The sequence below is a fragment of the Apis mellifera genome, linkage group LG1 (genome assembly GCF_003254395.2).
Source record: "Apis mellifera strain DH4 linkage group LG1, Amel_HAv3.1, whole genome shotgun sequence".
Lineage (NCBI taxonomy): Eukaryota > Metazoa > Arthropoda > Insecta > Hymenoptera > Apidae > Apis > Apis mellifera.
The window spans coordinates 16,189,872-16,217,188 of record NC_037638.1 but is presented as its reverse complement, the minus strand read 5'-3'; the positions used below and the strand labels follow the sequence as shown (position 1 = coordinate 16,217,188).

The following is a 27,317-nucleotide window of genomic DNA, read 5'->3' as shown; positions in this document are numbered from 1 at the left end:
GATCGGCGAGAAGGGGCCTCCCCGTGTGTTGTATTTACCGCGAAATCCCGGATCGTTTGCTGTAAATCGTTTAATCGACACCTCGCGTGTCCCGGGACGAACACAAGGTGGATCTTTAAGGGCCATCGATCACTGGCTCGTTGCGAGGACTAACAATGGATCCCGCTATCGTTCGATCTTCCCGAGGATGACCTGATGGATATACTCTCCAACCATTGCACACACCGGTGGCATGCATATAACCGCAGATCCCTCATCTCACGTATATATGTACATGTATATGTATACACGTGAAATTTGCTTCCGAATCGAACCACGCCATCCTCCTCTTGAATGCTAATGCCGATTTTCTTCGAAATTGCAGCTGCACCCAACTCGATTAACGCGTTTTCTCTGTTTCGTTATGATGATCGATGATGTTGCAGTTTTATTAATCGTTAGAGAGATTATTGTAAATTAACAACAAGATATAGTTATTTAAATGTTATTTGTTTTGGAATTTTTTTTTGTTGTCAATCCGTTGATAAAGATTTTGCTCTTTACTTAGAGTGGTGTGCGTGAAAAGTATAACGGATGTCTTTGGAATTTTTGAGGACGAGGTGATGCTCGGTGTCGAAATTTTTACCGGTTAAAAGATTGTTGTAATATTAGCGTGTTTTAATAATAAACTCGAGTGTTAAAGTTAGATCAAGTTTATTTTAGGAGCAGCCTTGGGGTACGGCGGTAGCTATAATTAAGGAAACGTTGAGCGCAAAAATTGGTTCGTTTACCCTGAAACGCATCACGGGAAACTGACATCATGAACCTTGCATCATGATTTCGAGAAATACTGGGTTCCATCTTCATCCGTTCTCTCTCCGTATTTCTTCATACTATATTTTTATCGAACGTCCGTTTATTTACTTTTAAACCTACCGAACTTGTTCCACTCTTTTCCCCGAATCGAAAATGATACATTTTCAAAAGTGCATCAACTTTTCTATCGAAATACTATTTTGTTTGAAGGAGAAAAGTTCATGAAGAATCCATAAGGAAGAAATTAGACCAAGAAATCTTTTGAAGAAAAGAACAATTTTAAAAGAGCAAAGTTTACATTCTCTGTTCAGAAAACCAGCAAGGAAAGAAATCCACTCAGAAGACGTTTCTTTTTCCAAGCAAAGAAATTAAACAAAATCGATCATTATGAATCTCTGTCATCAAAGATCTTCTCTCTTCTCCACCCAAACCCTTAACCCTCTTCAACTCCAAACCACTTCAACGATCACAGAAAAGAAAAAAAGAAATCTAAAATATCCTTAAAACGTTAAAATAAACTCTTCGTTCTTAGACGATTCTACGTATCCTCTTCCGCGCAACTCGTTTCCCACCGGAAAATCGAGTGGAAAGCGAGTTGGCGCGAAAATTCTCGGCAGCACAGAACTCGAGCACAGGGCATGCACCCGTGAAATGCTTCGGTTGCATCTCCCCACCACGACCGGCTGTGCCCTCCGCAGGGTACACACAGGGTGCCCCACCACAACGGGCAAACTTGACAAACACACATTCGTACACATTTATAGGCAGTCAGCCGTCCTCCGCCTCGTCCCTCTTTCGAGACAGCTGCCCCACGGGTACGGGTCCTCCCCACCAGGCCACCATCCTCACGCTACGTTTCGTGCCTGTGGAGAGTTTCTTCGTGCTTCGAGCTTCTCTTCTATACCAGTGCTACGCGCCGACGACCGCTAGTCGAAAGGCAACCGGTGGAGGAGCTGCTTCCGACTACTTCGTTTCGAGTTGCTCCTGATTCGTCGATTCTCATCTCGACCCGTGCGCGTCCAAATAATACTGGAAAAAGTGATAATATTTCCTTCCTCGAAGAATCGATACTTTCAATACAATGCTGCGACACTATTCGAGTGTTACTGTAAATGTTTCGAACTATTGACAATTATATCGGAGTGGCTTTATTTTGAAAAGAGCCGTGCAATACGTTTTGACTGAGCCTACGATAACACGCTATCGACAGAACGCGCGCGGCTTGGCCGAGTGTTAGCATCGAGTTTGGATCAGTGAACTGTTATTAAATCGGCGATCTAGGATCGATACGCGCACGTGATAACTGTGTCACATTTTGGCTCGGAGTGGACCATGGTAGCCGTTTGAACGACGCCTGACCAATATCGATCCGAAGTGCGGGAAAAACTATGCCGCAAACGTCGTTGCCCTGCCGGTCGTGTTGGTTTTAGATCACCGGTATATACCAGTCGACTGGCCGACAACCGGAAGAGGAGCCGCGTCAATTACCACGGCCGCCAGTTTGTCTGACAGTAATTCCTCCCGGGTCTCTGTACCCGGCTGTCCGTCTCCCTCTCTTCGCGCCCCTCTTCGCTCCCTCTCTAAGTGTTCGGTATCGCGTTATCTCGAGGAAAAATAGGGAGCAGAAATGCTGTTATTCGAACGAACGTGTTATTCGAGACCCGTCACGTGAAGAGTCCGCTCTCATAAGTATAATATACTTATCGCTGTTCGTTCCTTCAGCTGTTCTGTTTCCAGATAAGTGAAAACTCGTTGTTTTGCAAGTCCAAGGGTGGAACTTTCGCGAACGGAACGTCGACGGTGATTTCTTCCCGATGTACTCGAATAAAAAGTAGTTCGAGTTAGTTTAGTCGGTAAAAAAAAACGGGTGGAAGTAAAACGAGTGAGGCTTAAGGGACGCACAGATTGGACGAATTCGAAGTGAAGAGATTTTGAGCAATAACGTTTCTCTTTTCTTGTTTTCGACGAATGATCGTGGGTTATTGCAGAGTCTGTCCGCGATCGATCGTTGGCGCAGGTTGGTGCAAGTTCTCGAAATGCGATCGAATCGCGGCAAGTTTGAACAAGGTTTCGTCTCGGGTGATCGATAAAAGCGAGGCGCGATAGATTGGACGCTCGATGAATGGAGGATAATGGGTAGCCATGAGTAGAGTGGAATTTTTCACGTTCGTGCGCGGCTGAAGAATAGGCTGTTTGCCGAGGAGAAGGGGGAGGAGGAGAAGGAATCGAGCGAGCCACGAATGTGTCGACACTGTCACTCAGGAAACATGAAAGGTAAACACGACGATTTTCTAATGGGTTGCAATTGGAAATTTTGTCTCACCATTCACTAGTATGAATGATTCGATTACGAATGGTGAATCATGATCGCTGCGCTGATATGAGACATTTATTTAACGTAACTCGTAACAGTTTTGCGGTATTGAAAATTTGTTTGAATCTTTGAAAATTAAATATTGTGGATTCAAAAATTTTTAAAATCGTTCGTGATAAATCTATCGATGATATTTCATCCAACAGATACACAGAAATCTTAGTCTGAAACGGTGAAATTACAAATTAAATGTTTCCACAAAGATATAAAAACATATGAGAAAAAGAAATCATATTATTGTCCTGTTTAAAACTTCTAAATTTCCTTGATAATCAAGTTATTTTCCACGCTTCGTTCGTATTTGCATACGAAATCGACTATCTGTTTCTTCTTTTCTTTTTTCCCTCACTCCCGAATAATGTTTTCCTGATGATATAAACTTGGTCGAAGCTTGGTCGAATCGGTTAGACCCGGAGTGTGAATCGGGATCAGAAGATTGGCCGACACACGATGCGCGCTTGGCAGGCCTGATAAAGTTGGCAGGCGGTTCGGTTTTCGATGCTCGTTCGGTGGCTCGAACCGTGGCCTTATCTTCGCCCGTTTTTTTCGTAATTGAAGTCTGTATTTGCATCGCAAACACAGCGAGAAAGCTGGCCGAGTATATCCGGGGCCCGGTGTCGCCGATATGTTTCAAACTAATTTTACAACGGTCGCCCAAGCGTGCATGTATATATATATATTGTATATGTGTTATACACTTGTTTACACGCAACGCGAAAAATTGGAGTAGGAATTTTATAACATCCGTGTCGATTGTAGACGATTCGTTTTGTTTACGAACGAATGATTATCCGCTCGTGTAATTTGTCTGGTATTTTTTTCTATTTTTCTTGTTTTGTTTTTTTGCGATTTAATATTTTTTTACGATTATTAGCTCCAACGTTTTTATTTTTTAAATTCTTGCAATTTTAATAAACGTAATGGAAAAATATTATCCATGGAACAGAATTACTCATCCATGTTTGAAACCATTTGCGACTATCATTATTATAGCGATTAAAAATAAAAGAACGAAAATTAATTGATAATGCGATAATTAAGACACGCGTTATCTATGCACAATACTGTGGTATCTTTATGCCAGAAGTAGCTAACGTAACGTAACGTAAGCTAATTGCTATCTTTATGCGAAACAGTCACGTAATGTAACAGTTAATTAAAAGTGTTTCAACTTTCGCGAATAATTTAAAAAAAGATCGATAGATAATTCTTCCATTTTCTTGAAAAGAATGGTTCCAATACGTTATAGATTATAATACACCAAGATACAAGGAAAAAGACACCATTTTTTCCCCATTATATTGAATCGAAAGAGATCTTCACGAATTCGCATTTCGTCGCTCCTTTCTCATCCACGATTCGGTTTTCGCACGCACAATTTCCGTTGTGCGTTCCGTTTACTTGTTGTAATTCACACTCGACACCTCGGCCGTGTCGACACGTGTCGTTCCACATGCAAATCGATTTATATCGATACCGTTCCGCCCCGCGTCTCGCATTTTTATCGCGGCGAGATGAACGACACCCGAAAAAGGCCCTCCGATATAAAAGTCGTCTCAGAAATGTAACGGTCGACGCGCACACGTGACATGGACCACGGTGCAGAAGACGTTCCAAAGCGTGCGTTATCTTCCGTTTGTTATCGGAATTTTTGCGAGATAAGCCGCGCAGACAGCGCGTATGGGTGTTATACGTTCCACAGGGATTCCACGGGCTTGCAGATGCTGTCAGGCCATAAGTCAACGGATATTTCTTCGTTTCAGAGGAATTTCAATGGAACACTGTACGGAAACGATACAGAATTGGTTCCAATTTTAATATATATATATAAGTAGATCAATCTTTGATACATTTTTGGAAAATAAAATTCCAGATCGAGCAAGAGATTTGCAATGGAAGTAAAAATTAAAGCTCGTAGGAAATAGATATATAATTTTGTAAGGAAAAAAGTATTCAGTTATGAATACTTGAGACGCTTCATTCGTGTTATCCAAAAAAAAACTTGGTCTCTTTCTTCTCGTGAGAATTATTCCACCGTTTCAACTTGTTCAGAATCGCACATCGCCAATCGCTTCGAATCACTTTTACCACCCTCGCGAAGATTTACATTTATCTCGTCTTCCACGTACGACCGTTAAATCTCGGGACGCAAATTCCATCTTACCCTAAATCCGCTAAACGTTCGAGTGACTTGAACGGACAGATGTTGGAGAGATGTGGGCGTGAAACTGTCCGGTGCCGCAATCGATGGCGACGCGGTTCGTCGAGAAGTCACCGTTTAATTAGATTGCCTGTGTAACGAATGAAATCATGGTCGCCGAGGCAGGGGTAGAGGGAGGGGAGGGTGGGTACAGATCCGTGAACAATCTCTCTCGCTTTGTGTGTGGGTGTAACCATAGCGCGAATCGAAGGCTTAAAAAAAAAGAAATAAAAAGAAGATTGGCCTTCGCCGCGGTGATCTCGCGGTTTCTCGAGCCATCCTACGATCTCTCGAGCGTCTTCCGCGTATTAGGACGTGCACAGGTGTCGGATGTATGGATGACGATCGATCGATCTCGTTACGTAAAGGAAAGAAACAGAGTTACGTTGCACGAAAGAGAATCCTTGGAATCGGTAAGATTATTAAAATTGATTGGATTTGGTTTTTAGGTGAAGAAGTATCTGCGAAGTAGATTGATGTAGGTTTGGAAAAATTGGTACATTGATTCTTAAAGATAATTTTGTGAAATTTGGTTTGATATCTTTCGAATGATCGAATTGTGCATCGTGTTTCTGGTGTCAAATGAGTACGATTTGGAGACGATCTAGGTTGTAATAATTTTATTTCCAATATTTTTTATCTCTCGACTTTTCGTGACATGAATTTTTCATAAGGCAGGACAATTTTATTTTAATATTTATTGCAGTTGACTGTATCTTCGTGTATAACATCAGCCTTTATTCATCAGGCTCTGAACTTGATTATTCGATGCTTCGAATAATAAATTACTCTTAGCCAACTTATCGAGGTAACTTTAGATTAAAATTTCTTTTTCGCGCACACAAACATATCTTTTCAATCTCTCTACGTTACGCTTCGAAAATTTTAATCTTTCCTCCATAATTTTTGAAACGAATTGCGTTTAATCTACCATCTCGACCGCGTTTACTCTCATTATACTCTTCCGTCGTTGCACATTGGTCCGTGAATTAACGCGGTTAATTTGAACCGCTGTCACCGCGGCGGCGGCGGAGGCTTTTGAACGAGCGAAAGATTTTCGCACGCTCGCCGTTTTCAAGCCGGCTTTTCGAGAATGAATCGCACGGTGGATGAATTGTCCCGACACGCGGTAGCTCTTTGGACGGTAGCGCGGATGATGCGCGTGAAACGACGTTGGGAAACATTACGACAGTGGCTGATGTAATTACTCTTCTCAAATGTTGGCGTGAATGAGACGGTGTCGCCAGGATAATAGACGTGAAATTGAATCGACGTCCTTCCTTTTTCGTTCTCAATCCGCCCAAAAATTTCATTTCATATCGCTATATATGCATTTCAAGACTCGCGTGTGTTACTTGATGGATTAAAAAAAAAAAATACTGGAAGAATTTGAGCGTGACCTGGAAATTCAGTGGAGCAAGGCCGCAAAATTCTGATCTGAGTCATTCGTTCGAAAATTCGCGTAATGAACGAAACGAATCCCAATCTCGACTTGTGACGTAAGCTTTATCGGTTCGCTCGTTTTACGATCGTGTTCCGCGGGTCTCCTCCCTGCTCGTGTTTATCATCCGCCTCGTAATGATCAAGAATTGTCGGATAATTCCACGCCGTATTTGTTCGCTGTGCGTAGGTTTAAAGGTCGAGCCCAATGCCAGGGGTCGATCCTCACGGGTGACATCGTTCACGGGTAATTTGTCGCGATCGATTCTGCACGATGTTACGATCGAGCTGATGATCTTAATGAAAATCTCCTCTTGACTTCGAAATCGAACTCTTTTCTTCTCTCAGAATTTATGAATCCTTTAATCATAACAGGATGAAGATTTGAAATAATTCTCTCAGAACTAAACCTTGTATGAATGCTTTAATCATAACAGGATTTGAAATAATTCGAAATATTTTATTTGGTAAGAGTTTAACATTTTTTTAACTTGGATACCAAGTCACTGTATAATGGCGCAATTAAGGGAAAACAGAGTGGTCACGGTACAACGAAGTTTCCCGTCGAAAATCGTGCGCGTGCCCTGACTCGACATCTGTCATTCGGAATTAGTTCCAGTATCCGTCACCGAATTACTATTTATAAATCGTGTGAAACATGGCCGAACGAGAGAAGCATTCCTTTTTTATCACAAAGGTCCCTCGATTCTCTTCAAAATCCCCGGCCAATTCGCGGAGTTAAATTTTCTCTCAACCGTTTCACGCCCCATTAAACTCTCACGCGGCCTGTTCTCTCACCGCCCATTCATTCCACGCGGCAGGTAACAAACGTCCTCGCGGCGTGATGCAATCTTCCAAGGTTAAACTTTGCTCCGCGAAAAAATTCCCCTCGTTTTCGCGCGCGTATTGCGTACTGGAATGAATACACCGTGCGTCTCTTCACAGTCGTTCCGCTCATCTTTATTCATTTCAATAATACATTCGCGAGCATAGTTAAATTGGTTGAATCTAATTTTACTTGAATTCTTAATATCCTTTGCGGTAATAACGCGGTAAAGAATATAGTGGCTCGTAAAACTATCCGAACAATTTTCAATGAAACATTATGCAAAGCGTAATGAATTTTACATTTTCTTCTTTTTTTTTTTTCTAATCGTATCTAATTTTATATTTCGCTCACTCGACAGAAGACTCTCTCTAAGGAGATCTCCATCGAGTTTCGTTTGTTTCGAACAAAGAGGAAGGAGATACAAAGAGCGCGGGTGGCGAGATTATGCTCGTCGATCCCTCCCCTCGCGGGAGAGGATCGAGGGCTGTGGCACGGGTCGTTAGAAACACGCCCTTACGACATTAGCTTCGCACGGTGAGTCAGTAGAGCTGACCGTTGCTCGGGTCGAGGCACCCATAAACATGTCCTGTGCAATGCAGCCGGACAGGCGACACCGCGGTGCGTTGCAGCGACCCAGATGCCAAAAGCGGGAGAGAAGGTATGGCGCAACTTGCTAAATAACAGGTTCTACCCTAACCGCAGACCGTCGTCGTTCCCTCCTATCCCTTGACGCGGGACACCGCGACCGGTATTAATATTTATAAATGCCACTGCGGACGTTCGTAATCGTTTCCGTGGTATTTCTGATTGGCGAGGATTGCCCCCTTCCTTTTCTTCTTCTTCTTCTTCTTCTTCTTCTTCTTCCTTCTCGATTGAAAGGTGCGCACGATTTTACACACTCCGGTGAGTAAAATTCTCGAGGCAAGTGGATATTAAATAACGAACGGTAAACTGTTACTGTTTAAATAGTGAAAGTTAGTACGCGAGAGACGTTCGTTTGCGGGAAATATTCTCGAAAGTAAAAACTCTTTGGAGAGTTTTTACGCGCGTTGTATCAGTTTTTCAAACGAATAACACATACACATGCACGCGGTGGCAAATTGTAATTCTGTAAATTTCGCGCAGGTTTGTTATTCGAGATATCTACCTCGCAAGAAAATCTCCTTCTTTTTCTTCCTCTTCTTCTTCTTCTTCCTTTTTGGCGATTCGAGATTCTCCAGGCGTTCGATTTTCAAGAGCAATCAGTATGTAAATAAATGATGGGATGAGGAGGAGCGTTGCTACCGAGGAACACGTCTGTCGTTGTCCGGCGCAGCTGGACAAGACACACGCGGCGAGATCGGTTGTTGCAACAACCCAGATGCCAAATGCAGAGGAAAGAATGGTGCAAGTTTCTAAATAAAAGGCCGGTACCCTCGACCGCAGGAATGTTTTGCACGGCCTCACGAGCCGAGAGAGATCCAACGTGGTAAAAAGTAGTTACGAAACTACCGGTGACTATTTTTAGAGGCGACGATCGACGGACGAGGGCAGAGAGCATAAGAGAGTAGCAAGCAAAAGGGGGAAGCATGGAATAGCGATTTCAGCAACGTTACGATTTCCTGTAGCAATGCTGTGCTCTCGGGTCGTGTCCGCCTTCTTCGTCGTGATCTCTTATCGCCGGTTCTTATCAACTCTTCGTTTCTCCCAACTCTTTTGAAATATTCATTGTTGGAATATCTCACGTTCGCCGCGCTCCCCATTTGATAAATCTTCCTCGGGACGAATTTATATGTATACTTTTAATTTACAATTAAACGAAACAATTGGAAAATCGATCTGTAAAATTTCCCTCGGTTGGAAATATATATCGTGGATGATGAGAGAGTTATAGTTTTATCAAACGTGTCGTTCTGTGAATTATGTATAAGCGTAGCTCGTTATTTACAAAATTATATTTCTGTTTTATAATTTTTTTCCATGATTCCTGGGATTTCTGAGGATCTTATAGCGATGTAATTTCATTCTTGGTCTTGCGTATAAGCAGTGAGATATATTTTGCAAAAAGACAGAAGGATCATCGAGAAAAAGATCAAAGCCTTTCGTGACACTGCATATCGCGTAACGAAGTTAACTTTGGAATTAAAACACAATTGGAAGTAAAATAAATTATATAAACAACGCACATCATTATAGTTTTAATAACGCATTCGTTAATTCGGAAATAAAATCAATTTTACATTTCTTTCTATTATTTTGTATATATTCCGTGTATATATATTCAACTCGTGTATTTATTTCTTTATTTTGATTTCAAGCCTAGATAATAATCCTATAATCCTATAATCCGTTTCCAAGAAATTCTTGGTTTACATTCGATACGACTTTTCGCCGAATAAATTCCCACTCCAAGTTTATAGTTTCGTAAACAAAGTCGTGACGAGAAATATATCACTCTATTATTGAAAATCGAGCGAGTAGGACGCTTTGCTTGTACGCGCGCGATTATTCGTTGAAATATTTTTTCCATAGTAATTTTTTTAACTCGAACGAACTTTCATGGTCATGCATCATCCCAATTGCAATTATAATTCAAAGAAAGAATTGCATATAGAAGTATCGTAGAAGAATTCTAATTCCAAATAAATTATTACAATCACACGCTTCTAATTCCAGCTCCATCAAATTATACTGCGTTTCCAAAAAAGAAAATTGCCACAGAGACGCCGTTAACGATTTCAAAATAGTATCTTCATCAAATCGTATTACAATGCACAAAGTTTATCCATCACAATGCTAATTCCAATTTCTTCCAAATAATCCTAGAATTGCAGCAACGCGAACGGGGAAACAAAAGCATCCAAAGCCTCGACCACCCCCACGCTCGTCGCCCGCTAAAACGGAGCCGCTCGTAAATCAGCCGCGGCGTACAAGTTCGCGTTACGGTTGAACCGGCGTACGGTTCTAAGGTTAACGACAGAGAGCGTGCAGCTACCGGGGTTCGGCTGAAAACATCAAACCGGAGGCGTCGAAACGAGGCGGATAACCGATCGCAACCGGCGTCGAAACGTGATAATTCGACCGAGGAGAGAATGTTGCGGAATCGAAACCGCTCTCTCTCTCTCTCTCTCTCTCTCTCTCTCTCGTGGATCGGATGGTTCAGGGAGATCGCGTGAGAAAATCCACGCTGCTCTTCGCGCGGCCCTCGTTGCACCGGTTCCAGCAAAACAAACGCGTTTTCCTGCTGAGAAGAGGAGCCAGTTCTAACGCTGTGTGTCTGCCGATCGTACAACCTCTCTCGGACGGCCTCTCACGATCGGAGGAGCGCACTATGAATAGTAACTAATTGACCCAGTTGAACTCGGCTCGGCCGGCGCGAAACCGCGATATAAATACCGATACAAAGGGGACCGATACAGAGGGAGATTCGATTCGATTGGTTGAGATGTTGGGCGATCTTTGTTTCGTTGGTGGAAATATCGGGTATCGGTTTGAAAAGGTCGATGCTAGGCGAAATGAAATCTTCTTTTAAATAGAAATAGTGAATCTCGTATTCAGGTTTCTTTTAAACAGAGAATCGTTTCTTTAGTTATCGTTGTTGTTGTTGTAAGGTATTTGAATTTTGCACAGTTAAAATAAAATGAGGATATAGGCAGATAGATTAGGTTGAAAAATGTGCGATATCGTTAAGCTAAGGAAAAATTCAATCATTTTCTATACGAGTAAGAAAAGGTTGTACATTAGAGAAGATGAAAGCAAGATGGGAGAGAAGGGAAGTCGTATCGGAAGGCCTTCTTGATTTCTTTTTGAAGTTTCTTTTTCGTGTAATTCGATGTTGCGTGTGAGATGAAAACGCGTAAGAAGGTGTTCCATCTTGGAAACAGCAGAATCATTTCATTCGAGATGCTTGTAAGAACGTAGTGAGAAAGGATAGACAATTTGAGAGATGTTATTGTTGTTTAAATCATTATTGATATATCGATTATGTTATAATTTTATCGAATTGATAAATACAAATTCATCCTCTATTATATTTTTTCAGAACTCGGATAAAAATTGTTGTATTGCATTGTGTATAATATAAATTATTCCGTTCGAATCTTCTCACCGTTATTTAAGTCTTTTATTTAAATCTTCATTGATTAAGTCAGGAACAGTATCCATGAATGGACAGTGTCCTCTGAGCGAGAATCGAGTTACGAAAGGATAGATGAACGAGATCGTATTTAAACCAGTTTCGGTTTCAGTGAAATTTATAATATAGATATACTCGCTACAATCTGTTTTAGTTTCAATTTTAAAAAAGCCAGACGAGCAAAACGATGGTTTGTCCAAGAATCGAGTTACAAGATTCGGAGGGGGGCGTGCATTTGATCCTATTTAGAATTTATTTTGTGTTTCGATTTCGATGGTTTTTCTGTTTGATCACATGTTCCACGTAACACGCGACGTTTACCTTTCTTCCTCCAAACGTTATTTCCCCAACAGAGAGACTTTGCTCTCGTCGAAAGCTCCTCTAATCGAGCATAACAGAGTTTCTTTCTCCACGTTTAAAACTCTTTGCATAGGGAATCGTGTACAATTTTTATCGTATCTATCTTTAGCCGTACCACTTTTTAACCTTCCTAGAATCTGAGATAAAACTATCATACCATTGTATTTAGCATAATCGCGCGTGCTCTCGAATATATATATATATATATATATTCGAAAAACTGTGTACGCGTGCGCGAACATTGAATTTCTCGTCCTCTCCCTCTCCCAAGTTATCTCGAATTCCTTGGAAAACCTGTTCCAAAACCTGTGTTCTTTTGGAAAAGAAAAATTAATCGATTTATATATAATAAAAAACGATAACATTCCAATCAAATCGACGATCAAAAAATTTCGACTAGAGATTTTAAAGAAAAACGATTTTGAGAAGAGAAGAAATTTTCCAATTCGATGAATAGATGTTGGAGGATGGAGAGATCTAAGAGACACGCGCACGCAGGCCTCGTAGAAGGGGTTCCCAACTCGGGTTACCGAAGATTTATATATCGATCATCCCCGCTGCGCGATGACCCACTTCGCCCGATCGCGCGCGTGTACTCCGCGAGGAGGATCCACAGAAGTTAATTAAGTTACCATCTTAACGATATTTCAATAGCGTGCCGTCGATTTACCGATGATTCACGATCGATGAGAAAAATTCTCATCGGACAGGATTGACGTCATGTACGAGCGTTTATGGCTCGTTCGAATCTCACTCGATCGGATCACGTGACAAGAAGAAAAAAGAGAACAGAATCTACGCAATCAACGACGGTTTAGTCGATATTTCTTTTCCTTTTGGAGGAGGAGAGTAGGTGGGGAGTATATTCGATGAAAAAAAAGAAATAAATAATGAGATAAGCATTTGGACGATTATTGGAGAGGGGAGGAATATTTGCTGTTGCGCAAAGTAACAGGGAATCATGAACGATGATTCGTTCACTCTTCTGGTATCTGTTTTCGAGACACGCGATACGTTGTCACACACCTGGCGAATCGGTGTTTTAACGTCTAGACATCTTTAATTCGAGGAGTGTTTTACGCGCGAAAGGAAAAAGAATATTTTACGATGATGCTCGTTGATGTTGATGTAAGTGTTACGTTCACTTACGTTCCTGGCTCTCGCGGGATGCCTGTTTCATTCTTAATAATCGGTGTTAACAAAAGATTGCTCGTTTGATACCGAGATTCGCACGGATTGTTGTGATAAAGGATTGGAAGCGTCGATATATCGACGTTATATTATATAAAAATGTATATAACGCGTTATCACGTTACACTCTTACTCCAAGATTCTGATGAAAAATTTTCGTTCATGTCGCGTTTCAAAATCACTCGAACGTTGTATTACTCGCAAGATTGAGATAGATCCCTTTCCAATTTTTCTGAAGAGAAATTATATTCGCGAATAGAAAAGAACCCGTGATTTTGTCGATCGATCTTGTTCGAGTTTTAATATTTATCGATCGCACTAAATAATAAGAAGCCGCGGTTGAGTGAAACCGATGGTGGATGCTAATTGATACGTCAGGCGAAGCGGTGAACGGGTGAAACGAGAGGTTTCCTTTGCGGAATGGCCGGCAATTAGTACATCCAGGAAGCTGGAGCGTAATCGAGCAATCGTTAACGTTAATCTATCGATCGTGCACCAAGAGTTATCGGTTCAACGATTTCGTTATGATCACGATGCGCCTCGTTTTATCCTTTGCCTTAATCGTGGCCCACCACGATCACTTGAAGAGAATTGAAAAAGCAGATTACCGGTTAACAAGTCGATACCGGTTAATCGTTAACCGATCTAACCGATTGATTTATTCAGTTAGAAAGTGGATGTTAAAAGTATTTCTCTCTCTCTTTCTCGTTTCCTTCTTCTTCTTCTTGCTCTTTCTTGAAAGTAGTAGTATCTTTTAGAAATTTTTTAGAATTGAGAAGATTCGAGGAAGTGGTTACTTCTTTTTTGAAGAGATTTTTTCCTGGATATTTTTGACGATTTCAATAGTTTTGTAGATAGAAAGAGAGGGAGAGGATTCAAACGAGGGGCACGATGCGTTCCTTTATCGAAACGCTTTCATGTTCACCTCGTTCGAGAGGGTGATCCCCAACTGTTGAATCATTTATCACAGAGAAAGTGGATACCGATCTCCGGGGAAGGGTTTTTCATATTAATGAGTTCATCGAAAGTGGTTTCAGGGCGTATGTAAATTCGTTTACGTCACGTCCACGGCGTAGTAGTGGTTTAAATTTCCTGATTATCGCGGGGAACACGGAAAAGGGGGATATTCAGACGTTTTATATATATATATACACGAAATAGGAGCTCGTCGCTTTATTAAACCGAGCAGAGCGAAGTTGGGCGGCGAGACTTTTGTGGAGAAAGTACCGTTAGAGGCGACGTCATAATTGTAATAAAATCAAGGTAGGATGAGTAGCGGTGAAACGAGATAGAGTGGACTCTATTAAATTTTCGAATAATGAAGTTTAATGTTTTGATCACCGCCGTCTCTCCAACTTGATCGCCTCGGATCCAGATGCTCGTCTAATATAATAACAACTTATCCTCGCTTTAACACGGCAATCGTTTAAAATTAACGACGTATAATTCTGCGGTAATTCTTTCAAACGTTCGTCTTATTGTGTGTACAAATGTTACCATGGATGTTACCAGATAATTAACTTCCGAGAAATCACAAGGTTTAAAACGCGGAAGTACGAAATACTCTCTAATGTGATAAACGATGGAAAAAGTCTCTTTCAGATTTCTCCTGGTTAATTTCTCGAAATTTCTCTGGTTTTAACAAGGAACATTTCATTCTTCGTTCTTCTTAGAATCTCTCGGGCTGTGTAACCAATCGAAAGAGACAAATTTATTTGTCTCCCCCCTCTCCATCTGAGGATAGCTATCCTTCATCTCGTGGCTGGCAACCGATTGTGCGATGGACATTTTCGATATGGGTATTTCGATTTCGTAACCGTGTACGCTCTTTGAAAAAGATTTCACCTTCGTCAAATTGTAATCCCTTTGATCGTCGAATTAAGTCCAATCAAAATTTTCATAATATTTTACGTCTCAAATACATTACGATCCTTTGTAAATAGAAATTCGATTATTTTTTATCCATGAACCAGGCCTCGAATATAATATTTATTTATATATACATCATTGCTCGTTACAGTAATTGATAAAAATAATCTATAATAATTAATAGAAATTAGAGATTTCTTGTTCTTCTCAATTTGAAGGAGAAGGAGAAAAATCGTTTTATCGATCGAAAGAAACCGTACTGTATTCCGGTTAATGAATCGTTTCGATCGATCCCTGACTAGAGCTGAGATCATAGATCTGGTTCAAAAGATCTGGGTCGTCGTCGTTGCGCAAGCCGCTATGGAGGCCATCCGAAGTTTCAACGCGGCATCCGCGGCTGTGCACACTGTTGTCTCGAGACAAAAGGGGACAGAGACGGATGGCCGCCGTGAGAACGAAAGAATAATGTCACCTGCGCCTTCAGACTGCACGAAATTTCGGGTGAAAGCCGATAAGGGATAAAATAACGGTACGGCGAAACGTATCGACGCTTCGCGAGTTGGATCTCGAGAAAAAAAAGGAAAAAAAAGAAAAAAGAGTCGCACAAAAGCCTCCTTTCCTTTACCCCTCCTCTTCCTCTCTCTCTCTCTCTTTCTCCTTCTCCTTCTCTCCTCTCACCAGTACGATTCTTTACGGTTTTCGGCGATACTTATCCATGCCTTTCCTCGAATTTACCTGTACACGGAGAGTCACGATTGTCTCGTTCACTCGTAGAAGGTTTGGGATATTGTTCGCGCAAACGGAAACTTGCGGCGATGGCAAAGAAGAGAATCCTTTTCATTAGAGAGTTACTTTTCTATTTTTAGAGAAAAAGTTTCGTTTGTTTGTTGAAAGTCTGTTGGATCTTTTCTAATTGGGAAATTCGAAGTTTTATTTCTATTTGTTGAATTCGAATTTTTGTAAATAAAGGTAAATATATATATATATATATATTATTTTTAAATAGAGATCGATATCCAATTATTCGTATCGATAATTGCATCAATGTAACTATCTAATTAAAAAGGAATAGGAATTTTCATCATTTTAAACGAGAGAAAAAAAGAAGCTACACCTGTTCATCCATTTTCGAGAGATTATCGATCGATGTAACGTAATTAGACGGCAAATTAGGTTTCAAACAGCGTGTGGAAAGTTTCGACCAAGCCAAGCTCCCTGGGGTGTAATTTATACATCATGGATCATTAATCAAATCGATTGGAACTCGCGAATCACGACGCGAAAAAAGAAAAAGAAAAGGAAAAAGATAAAAAGAAGAAACGATCGACTTTGAAACGCACGATTGTGTGTATTCGACGCAGCACAAACGAAGAAGAATCTTGAATGGGCCTGGCCAGTGTCCACTTAGCTCGCGGGCATTAATCTCCTCGTAAACTCGATGGGCCCATAAAATGCTGGCCGCGGCACCAGCCATTGTCCCGTGGCCGTGGATGCTCCTCTATTTTTCCGAGGGGGCGACTCGTTTAAATTCAATTAGAAACGAGGAAGGGGGGGGAGGAGGGGAGGTACGCGTGGTTTTTAATTGATTCTACTGGCCATTATTTCGATCGGATCGAGGCGCACGAAAGAACGATAAATAACAGGTTTCTCGATACGAGAGTATGAGATCGTGTCGATTAACGAAGAAGGGATATTTTTTCCATTCGAAAACACACGTTGAAGATATGTTTTCTCTCTACCTGCGAAATTATCTTTGCTCGAGTCGTGTTTGAATTTTTGGAAAAGTAGAAACAAAATTAGTTCGAGTTCGTTCTAATTGTTTCTTTTCTGCCTCTTCCAGATTACCAATTCCCGATTGACGTATCTGGCGTAGCCAAGGACCACCCCTTCCTCGAGACTGATTCCCTGCAGAGCCTATTTCGACGATTGCACGCTCTTAACCGATGCGCCAATATGAAGATCGACACTCACCATACGCACAGCACTAGTCACAGCAAAAGCGTAAGTAATTATTTCTTTTTATATCCTTGGATCGGATAAGAAAACGAGCTTAAGCTTGTACAATAAATCGATTTAAAAACGATTTGAAAGGAAAACGATCGGGGATATATCGAAACAAGTAATTTTCCAAACTCGAAAATAAATTAGGAGGAAATATTCTACGAATATTACGAAACATCACTGGTTATCTTGGGTAAATATCTCCAAGTATAATATCTTTCGAGCGTATTACGCTCCTTCCACTTATTTCCAGAATATTTTCTGATCGTCGTTGCTCGAGTAGAGATCCTTTTCAAGATCCTTTTTTCGGTTAGAAATTTTTCAAAGGAAAGAGAGAGAGAGAAAAGGATCTCGAAAAGCGGAAATACTAGTCGAAATATTACGATAAAGTATTGCCATCTCGAGGGTTTTTCTACCTAAAACGCTTCCAAGAATCTTAACGGTTTACAGGGATGGATCCTTTCAAGGATGCACGTTCCCTCAACTTCCGTGATGCGAGCAGATTATCTGTTTGAACGATGTCGTCTCGCCCTCGAAATTTTGGGAAAGCCGCTTTGTCGCTCCCTCCGGCTTCCGAAAGGATTCGTCATCCGAGGCGTTCCTTACGCGTCACCTGAGCAATCTCGTGATTCCTCGAGTGCCGCGGGAATGTCAAATATTTGACGTTTATCTCGGATCTTGTAGAGCGTAAATTCGTATCGCAAAGTGTTATATTCTCCTCGAATAGCTGTTTCTGCGCATTGTAACAGATCGTTGAAGTTTTCGAGGAATAATTTCATTATCCGTTTTTTTTTGTTGGGAAAAAGTTTGTTGATTGCACGAATCTTGCGATATATACTCGAGTATATTATATATGCACAAAAGCTTCCGTGTTCTTCGAATCTTGAGGGGGACGAGTACGAGTATAAAATTATTCATATTATACACGGTGTTTCGAATATAGTGGAAATATAATGGAAAGGTATCATGGGATTAAACATTATTGTTTAAACGTTACTCGAGAAGAAAGAGAATTTAAAATACGTTCCTTTATTCGAAAGTAGAAAGCAGGAATATATATATATATATATATACATCCGAATAAAATTAAAAATCCGCTCTTTCTTAAAAATCATTAAGAGGAAGAAAAAAATTAAATTTCCTAGCGGTATCGCTTATATACGAATATCGCCTGGGCGTTAATTAACACATTCACCGTCGGTCGTATTTCAACCAACTTTCCATTTACGTCAATTAGATTCTACACTAAAAAAAAAAAAAAATGTTGAATTTAAGAATGAGCCGCGATGGATATCGCGCGATCCCTTGTTAATTTCATTATTCTACAATTAATACGTTAATTTTAAATTAACGTATTAAAAATTCCGTACCGGCCTCTAATAATCACCATAATCGGGTATTTTATAACGCGCGTGACTTTTACGACGGCCAACAGAGAAATAACAGCATAAGATCAATATCGAAATTATTTTAAAACTTGTAAAATAATAATAACCTGTTATATTTAACAACGTTAGCAAAAACGTTGTTAAAGATTTTACTTTTCAATAATGAGAAATATTACCCACCTGAAAATAACAATGTATCGGGATAAAATATATATAATTAACGTGAAAATTAAGAAAGAAGTTGCAGAAGAAATGGCGTCGATACTGATTCCATCCTCGATATTTCCCACAGCGCAACTGAAAATTCCAACGATCCATAGTTTCGTCATCCCGTCGTCCGTGTTCCGCCAAACAGCGATGGGATCGGCGAAGCAAGCCTCGTTATCTCGATTCTCTTTCACCATCGACTAATTGCAGACCCATAGCTATCGGGATTCGACGAGTTATGACACGTTTCCAACGCGTATGGTCATTGTTATGCGGGGCCCTCGGCCGTCTTGCGCTATTCTTACGATTTGTTTGAGGACGTACGTATGGATGGAATAACAACTAACGAATGTCACGTGACCAGGATAAGACCCGAGTTAATTATCGTGGAAAGTGTTGCCAGCCATGATGGAATGGACGATGACCGTTGGAAAATAACTCTCGAGAAGCTCTCCCATCTTCTTCCTTCCTTCGAGATTGAATAATTGAATTCATCCTCCTCCGAGTCGATTGATTTTTATCGATTCGACGATGAATTTATTTTTCTTTTTTTTCAGAGAGATCGTTCGTTCCTTATCGTCCGTGTTATTATCTGGATAATTTCAACGGTAATCGATAACGATGGATCGTCACAAGACACTTTCGAGTCGTTGCAATCTTATCAAGATTTGAAATATCTTGAAATTCCGTTATATATTGGACAAGAGAGAGAGAAAAAAGATAAAGATTCTTTTCCTTAATGCTCAAGTTAGTTTAAATAATTTAATCGATTACGATAATATCGAAGCATTAATGGCCGAAGCGATCAATAGTTTGAAGAATTGTAGATTGGAACGATAATGTCATTTTGGCACTTTCACTTTTTGTGGCCTAAAATAATTTAATTATACACGCCGACGAATCGAAAATAATATACAAAATATCTATCAAGGCTCGCAAAGATTTCCAATTATTATATTCGAAATCCCATTACTACATATTGTTGACGAGTTTTTCTTATTTGGCACACGGGGGGAAAAAAATTTAAAGAAAATTTATGTGAAAGCGAGAATTGTACGTGGTGAATATACGATTGGTGTCATGGAACTCGTAAAGATCAAACCGAAAGAAATGTCCTCCTGTTGATTATTGTTCAGCCTTCTCAAGCAGGAAGTGTTCCAAAATTACACAATGAGAGAACAGGCGCTACGCGCATTCGCCTCGCAAATCAGAGTTAAAAGCGTTTTGTTGCAAGCTTAAATCAATTATACGCAACTCCCTCCTTTCGCCCGTGGGCCCATCCGATTAAGATCACGAGGATCAATTCGTGCTATCTCAAGAGAGAAAATTACTCGGATCCATTCACGCGCCTCTCGTACAACAATCGCACAAAGGAGAGTAAAACGATTGAATTCATTGCGACCGATCCGCGATTGCTGCTAATTTTTTTCTTTTCCTCTTACTTCCTTTTAATCCTCTTTATTTTATTCCCATTTTCCAAGACGGAATAAATCTCTTCCCTTATCGATCCTTCATCGACTTCGCAGATTAAATTAATTAGAACAATTCTTCAAACATATCCCTCCTTTCGTTTCCTTCGAAACCCGTTCGAATCTAATTTCCTAAAAAAACAATAATAATAATAAATAAATAATTTCAAAGTCGAGAACGAATTGAAGTAAGGAAAGAAAGGAAGAAAGAAGAAAAAAAAAAGTCACCGATTCTCTCCTCCACTCCACCGTTATTGACGAAAAATCGGCGGAACCGGTAATAATAAAGCTTTCTTCGCCGGTTGTCGGCGCGTTACGCGGGTCCAACGATCGATAGATGGTCGCGTTCGCGGAGATCGGGGACTTTCATGCCCATAAACGGTCCAACCAGGCCCTGCGTTCTACTCGCTATTAGTGAGTCGCTCACACGTGCGTAGACACGCGCGCCGCAGCTGCGAACAAGTGTCGGTGCTCTCACCGGAAGCGAGTGGACACCGAGCGCGTTTATGCGTGCTCGTGTATTTAATAAATAGAAAATGTCGCGGAGCCTCTCTCTCTCTGTCTCGCGTGAAATGGTCGACGAGCGTGTACGGGGTTCTCTGTGGAGAGTAAGCAGAGGGAGAGAGAGAGAGAGAGAGAGAAAAAAGCGCTTGTACACGCGGGAATATTTTTCGAGCTGGGTCTCCCTAGATGGAGAGAAAGCACGTTGAGCGCGTTTATGGTATTAAACGCGTGGCACACGAAATCATTCGATATAACGTTTTTTTCTTTTTCTTTTTCTTTTTTCTGTGCGTACAATTGCAACACGGGACGGGAGAATCGATCATAATTGACGTGATTTTTTTTGAGCGGGGAACGTGTGCGAGAGAGTTAGTAATACTTGGTACCGAGAGAGTACTGGTTGGTGGAAGAGGAGATATACGGTGATAAAATTGCTTAACTATTAAATTTATGTACGTTCGTAATTGTTACGAGTTCTGGCATTATTGGAATTTGAGGACAAGTGGAAGATAATTTATGGAAGAGATATAACGAAGTAAGTGTTAATTGTGAAGTTGGATATGTATACGTAAAATTCTTAGAAATTTTCTTGTGGACAAACTAGTGACCTAAATCATGAATAATGTACAAAACTATTAAATTTTATGAAGTAGGTAAATTATTATCTGTACTTCTCGAGAAAATAGCTGCATCGTCCGCGATATTTATGACTTTTAGATTTAACTCTTTAGTGCATTGGATCGATATTGTTTCACGAGATGTTCCTTTTAAACTCGTCGAGGAGGATTTTTCTTTTTTCTCTTCTTTTTTTCTTCTTTTTTTCTTCTTTTTTTTTTTTTTTTTTTTTTTTTTTTTTTTTTTTTTTTTTTTTTTTTTTTTTTTTTTTTTTTTATTCTCGTTTTATCGTCGCATTGACCCGATTCTCGAACGCGGCCTATCGATCCACGACGTGACCTTGAGAATTCACTATTATCATTCGCCGTGATTACTGACTCTGCAAATTCGACGATCGTAATTCTCATTTGAAAGCAAATTTTTCACGGACGAACGGGCCCGCGTTCAAGGTATCTGCAAACAATCGTCGGTTATTGAGCGTGGATAAAAATAGTCCTTGACTTTATATTTAGATGAGTTCGAATTAATCGCGGAAATTAATTGAGCGTGACATCGAATACTGCTCGAGAGTAAAATTTACTCGCGATAAATTACATGTAATCGATAATCCTTAATGCAATTTCATTTCATTAACAAATTTCGCTTGCCTCGATTGAATCGGTGAAATGATTTTGTATCAAATAAATACTTAATCTATATTAATTCGAACAATTAATAGATTTAAGCCTTCAGAAAATAATCTCTATCCTTAATTCATTTCTATGAGATACATTTTAACTTTAAGATACTTTTTCTTTTATAAGTCACTCAAACAATTCAAATTTCATTTCATCAAAGGTATGCACAAATTCTTCCTCATCAAAATCTCTCGTAACGCAGGGAGGAGGCATCTTCGCTCGACAAAAGACACGTGCTTGAAAAGGTACGTTTTACTTTCGAGCACGGCATCACGGAAGGCTTCTTAGTTCACAGCTTATGCGCCGTTCCATTGAAACGCGCAACCTCACGTGCCGCTCGTGGCACTGTATCGACTAATCAGCCATTTCGTAAGGAATGCTCGTTTCGCGGAACGTTTCACGAGAAAACACGTCAACGCCAGGGGGCTTCGACTTTTGCTTTCGCAAGGCGTACACCGTTCCGGTGGATGATCGTTTCCATCCACGTGTGAACACCTCGTTCGCGCTGCTTTCACCTATAGCAGAGCTTTGCCTCGGTCACGGGTGCAAGGTCGTCCGTTCCTCGATCGTCCAAATTAATAGGCGCGCAAGATTCGAGTCATTTGGGGAGAAAGTTATAGACGCCATCCCTTCTCGGAATCTGTTCGATCATCGTCGAAAAAAAGAGAAAGGATCCGGGATGTTTGTATTGTTGCCAAACAGGATCGAGAATGTTGCTTCTTCGACAGGTAAATTTTTATCTTTCTGAGTAGCAATGATTTCGATGTATATTGTAATTCTTTCTTCTCGATGATTTTTTAATATATCAAAATTATCATTCCAAGTAGCGTTAGATCTGAATCATTGATAAATATTTCAACTTATTGCTAAATTTTCTCTAAAATAATTACTTTTCATTTTTACATTATCTTTCCACGAATCATATATTCGATACATATATATTCAAGCAAAAGCACGATCATATCGCCTCAACTCATCTCTCTCCACCGTGAAACCAGCTTCGCTGGCTGAAACCAGGAAAAGAAACTTCCTTTCAAATTTTATCAGACAATCGTCTACTTTCCGACCCATTCGTCCGGATCCGTACGCTCGTAGATAGAAGTCGAGAGGAGGAGGGGAGGGATTGACTTTCGCTGTCAGGACGTGCACCTTTCTTTCGCCTGTTCTTCTTCATCCCCGATGAAGAACACCGTTCGACCAAATTTCGAACGTCGAATCGAATGAATCGAAACCATGGGAAGGAAGAACAGGAAACGGTTCGATTTATTCGGCGTCGAATTAAACCGTCGTCGTCCCACTTGGAGCGGGTTCGAAAGTAATTTGACGGTTGACCCGGCCCGTTTCCTGGAAACGCGCGAGAAGTGGATCAGAGTTGGCTGGGGAAGACGGACGTGTAGTGTTGCGGGAACCTTTGAACCCGCGCTTTCCTTCACCTCGTTTCACGGCCAGACGGAATTCGATGAATTTCAGACGGCAATGCCGGGCATTCGCTCGTTTCTGAATACGCCGCGTCGTTGACCTTTTCACGCGCGTCAGGTGCGAGATAGCGAGAGCCTCTGTGTGTGACGTCGCCTTGTTGTTGCTTGCGTGTGCGTCAGCGTGCTCCTTTGTACGCATGGAAACTCCGTTACCGTGTTAATTATACGAGTATCCAAGGATTTTAATTTTCTAAATCTTATTAAATAGTTCGAATAGTTCTCGTGATTATACTCGTTAATTAATATTCGAATGTTATCGGGATATTAGAGTTTAATATACAAAAATGTAATTAAATATATTCAAACATTCCAATATATTTTTTGATATCATAGTTCATCGAAACGTTTCTCCAATACTCGTTTCAATGTTTCTAACGATGCCAAGAATTTTTAATATTTCTTTCATCTGGTATGTTTAGTATTCAGAAATATTTTAATAAATTCAACGTGTTCAAAAGTTAAACTATATGATCTGGATTACGAAATAACTCGAAGAGGATCGAACGAACTTTTGTAACCACCTGTACGCGTTCACAGACGGATGAATCGAAGATTCGTAGATGGGAAAGTTAATTAAGATCGTTTTGCCACGAGATGAGCCGAAAGTGAAAGTACGCTCGACCACCGATATTTAGATATATTGTGCAGAACGTGTTTGTGGATCAGGATGTACCTAGATTCGCACAATTAAATCGATATCTCGTAAATAAGAAAAGTAACTGTTACTATTCTTCAAGCTACCGTAATTTTCTTCATGTAAGATAATAATACGATAATTCAACCGAATCTAAGAAAGCTCAATTTCACTTTTCGACGTCATATCTAGAGTATTAAAACTGTTAGACTCCCGTTAATCAATTAACAGAACCAGTTTCTAATCCTGATTACGTATCTTTTTTTTTCCCCCTTCTAAATCAACCCAGTCAATCATACAGAACTAGAACGATCACGAAATCTTTTACAATCGACCTTTCTGTTTTCTTTAGATTAATATTCAAAATGTTCGAGAAAGAAAATAATAATCGTTTCTCGATCATCATCATTCTCCCTTCGAAACATGGAAACGTTCTTAATTAGTCTCGTTGCAAAAGGCAAGTTCTATAGTCCCTCTCTCTTTCTCCCTCCCTCCTTTTCCTACCATCTCGTGTTTTCGAGAAACACGTCTCTAAGGTTTTGCACGGCGTTCAAAGAGAGAGAGAGAGAGACAGGGGAGAGGTAGTAATTGCAGACGCGGAATTGCACGTTTCGAGGTGTACGTGGATGACGAGCAGAGTGTGTGCGCACGATGACAGTCGCTCGTCGCCGCGTAAAAGCTGGAAACTGGTTCGGTACACGCGAGACCCTGCTGAAAGTCGAGGCCTGGCAGACTGCGCGGCACGGCTGCCAGTTGCACCTGCATCGTTCGATTGCGCAAATGCACGCCTGCTGCATACTAGAGCGTGATGAAATCCGCTCCGTGACGTTTCGAGAAGCGCGAGTTTCGAAGTTTTTAACCAACTTTTTTTTCTCTCTCTCTTTTCAAATTCTTTCATAAATGTGTTTACAGTCGGCTCGAGCCGAGGGAAAGTATAATAATCGGCCGTGAAAATAGAATTCTCGCGTGAGAAGAGGGAGGCGTAGAGAGTTTTGCAATAGGTGGTGGTGGTGAAGGAGGAATAATTGGGAATCGAGAGGGAGGAGAGAAGGTTGTGGTGGAGAAGGTGAGTTTTTTTTTAGCCTGGTAAATAATGAATTTCGAGGTAATTCCTTTTGTTTTTTTTTAGTTTTCGGAACAGGGGAATTGGAGCGCGAAGAATTTTTATTTCCTGTTCAAGGTTGATAGTTTGCGACAACTCGTTTCCTGTGTTAGGCCTCTGAATACGAAAATTTCTACAACGATGAACGAATATGGTTAGTTATATTATTGTTGCGGAAGATGTGGAATAATAAATTCGATCGATTTTACAATTCTATTCAAAGGGTAATGTTAAAATTATATATAATTTACAAATATGAAACGATAAATGAATAAGGGATAATTTTAAAATTATTTTATATTCGCGCGTTGTTGCAAGCAACGATCGAATATTCATTTATTTTGCATCGAATTTATTGGCAAATAATTGGCATAAATATTCGCGGAGGAAAGAGGATTGATTTGAACGAGGATTGGTCGTAAATTATTATTTCTTTTTTGTTCTTTTTTTGAACAAAACGATCGAAACGAAATTTAACAAAATTTCCGTTGGAAACGGAAAGGAAACAAGGCAACAGATGGGCGGCCGAGTTTCGTTCCGGGGAAAGGATGGGAAGGAATATGAAACGCGTATCGAGCGTAGGGACAAATAGTCGTGCGCGAGTTCGAAACCGATTTTAATCGAAAACGGCTCGATTTTTGCATCGTGATAAATTGCCGATGAATATTCATCAGTTCGGGGAAAAAGGTATCCAGTTAGCAGTGGCGAAGTAACACGAAGATCGAGTGTCTCGCCGCTTTAGCGAGGCGACGTGGATTAATGGAAACTCGTAAACCTCTCGTATGCTGGAATCGAAAAACTGTGAACGATCCCTCGAAAACAAAGCTGTTACACGTAATAAATACACACATATATATATATTCCAAATCGTGTATAGTTCCAAAATCCTATTTTTCGTGGAGAAAAAAATTGAAAGCTTTTTTAATCGATCTCGTCCAATTCTATTTCTCTTCTCTTTCTTTTTATTCCATTCCACTGAAACATTTCAACTCTTTTTCACCTTTCTTTCAAAAATTCTTTTCGATAAATCATGATTAAAAAAAAAGAACAAAGTTTACAAAAATTTTTTAAAACCTGACGCACGATATCTCCCCAATATTTCTCCAAAAAAAAAAACAGATCTTTCGGCTGAAAATAAAGGAAAAGAAGAGAAGAAAAATTATTTCAATGCGCAATCAACGAGAGAGAGGTCTAACTCTAACTCGTTGGAAAATATAATACGGTTTTTGCGGTTGTCGCGCGATTTATACCGGCGATCGGCTCGTTCACGCGTCGCGTCGTCGTCGTCGTCGTCGTCGCGCGGACCGAGAACCAGAAGAGTGGCCGTACTAGGAGAAAAAGTACTCCGGCAAGCGGATACTGGTATCGCCGGCAGAAACGGGCTGAAACGGGCCACGGGACAGTCGCGTTCGTTCGCACGAATTTATGGCAACCGGTTTACCCGATTGACGAAGGAATGTCGGCTGCCGTTGCGCCTGTCAACCTGCCCGAGGACCGACCGACCACAGCACGGGGAGCACCGACCAGCCCTCGTTCCTCTCCCCCTCCCTCTCCCTCTCCCCCTCCCTCTCCCTCTCTCCGCCTCTTTTTTCGGATCCCTCGGTATTTCGGATTAATCCTCGATAGCACGCCTGATAGCGACAGTTATGCAGTCGAATATGTTAGTCGTTCGATGATAATCGTAGGATTGGAGGAGGAATTTTTTTATTTCGGTTAAGATTATATTTGGAATGATATGAATTATTGATTGATTGATAATTTGGATAATTATCGTGAATAATTGTTTATGAATTAATAGAATAGATTGGTTGAGAGTTTGTTTTATCTTTAGATTAATATTTCACGCGAGTTTTGTAAAAATCTTGTTTTGTCAGATTCAAATAAAATTATTCGAAACATGGTTTGTGATATTGGATAGCGAGTGTTGAAATAGATTTTTCGATATATTCTTTTAGATCAGTAGTTAAATATCGAGCGTAGAACAAAGGACATTTCGTGATTCGCGAATTTTTGTGGAATTTTTCAGAGAATATATATATATCAACAAAAATTCGAAAGAATATAAATATACGT

General features: G+C 40.5%; 1 protein-coding gene across 2 annotated transcripts in view; it reads left to right on the top strand.

The window, feature by feature from the left end:
- The window catches only part of LOC410706 (rho GTPase-activating protein 7), a 312,134-nt gene that overhangs the window by 264,602 nt on the left and 20,215 nt on the right, over window positions 1-27,317 (top strand). For both annotated transcript variants that reach the window (XM_006570860.3, XM_006570861.3), the window contains one exon: window positions 17,013-17,173. In XM_006570860.3, the coding sequence (XP_006570923.2) occupies window positions 17,013-17,173 (161 nt within the window). The remainder of the gene's footprint in view (window positions 1-17,012; window positions 17,174-27,317) is intronic.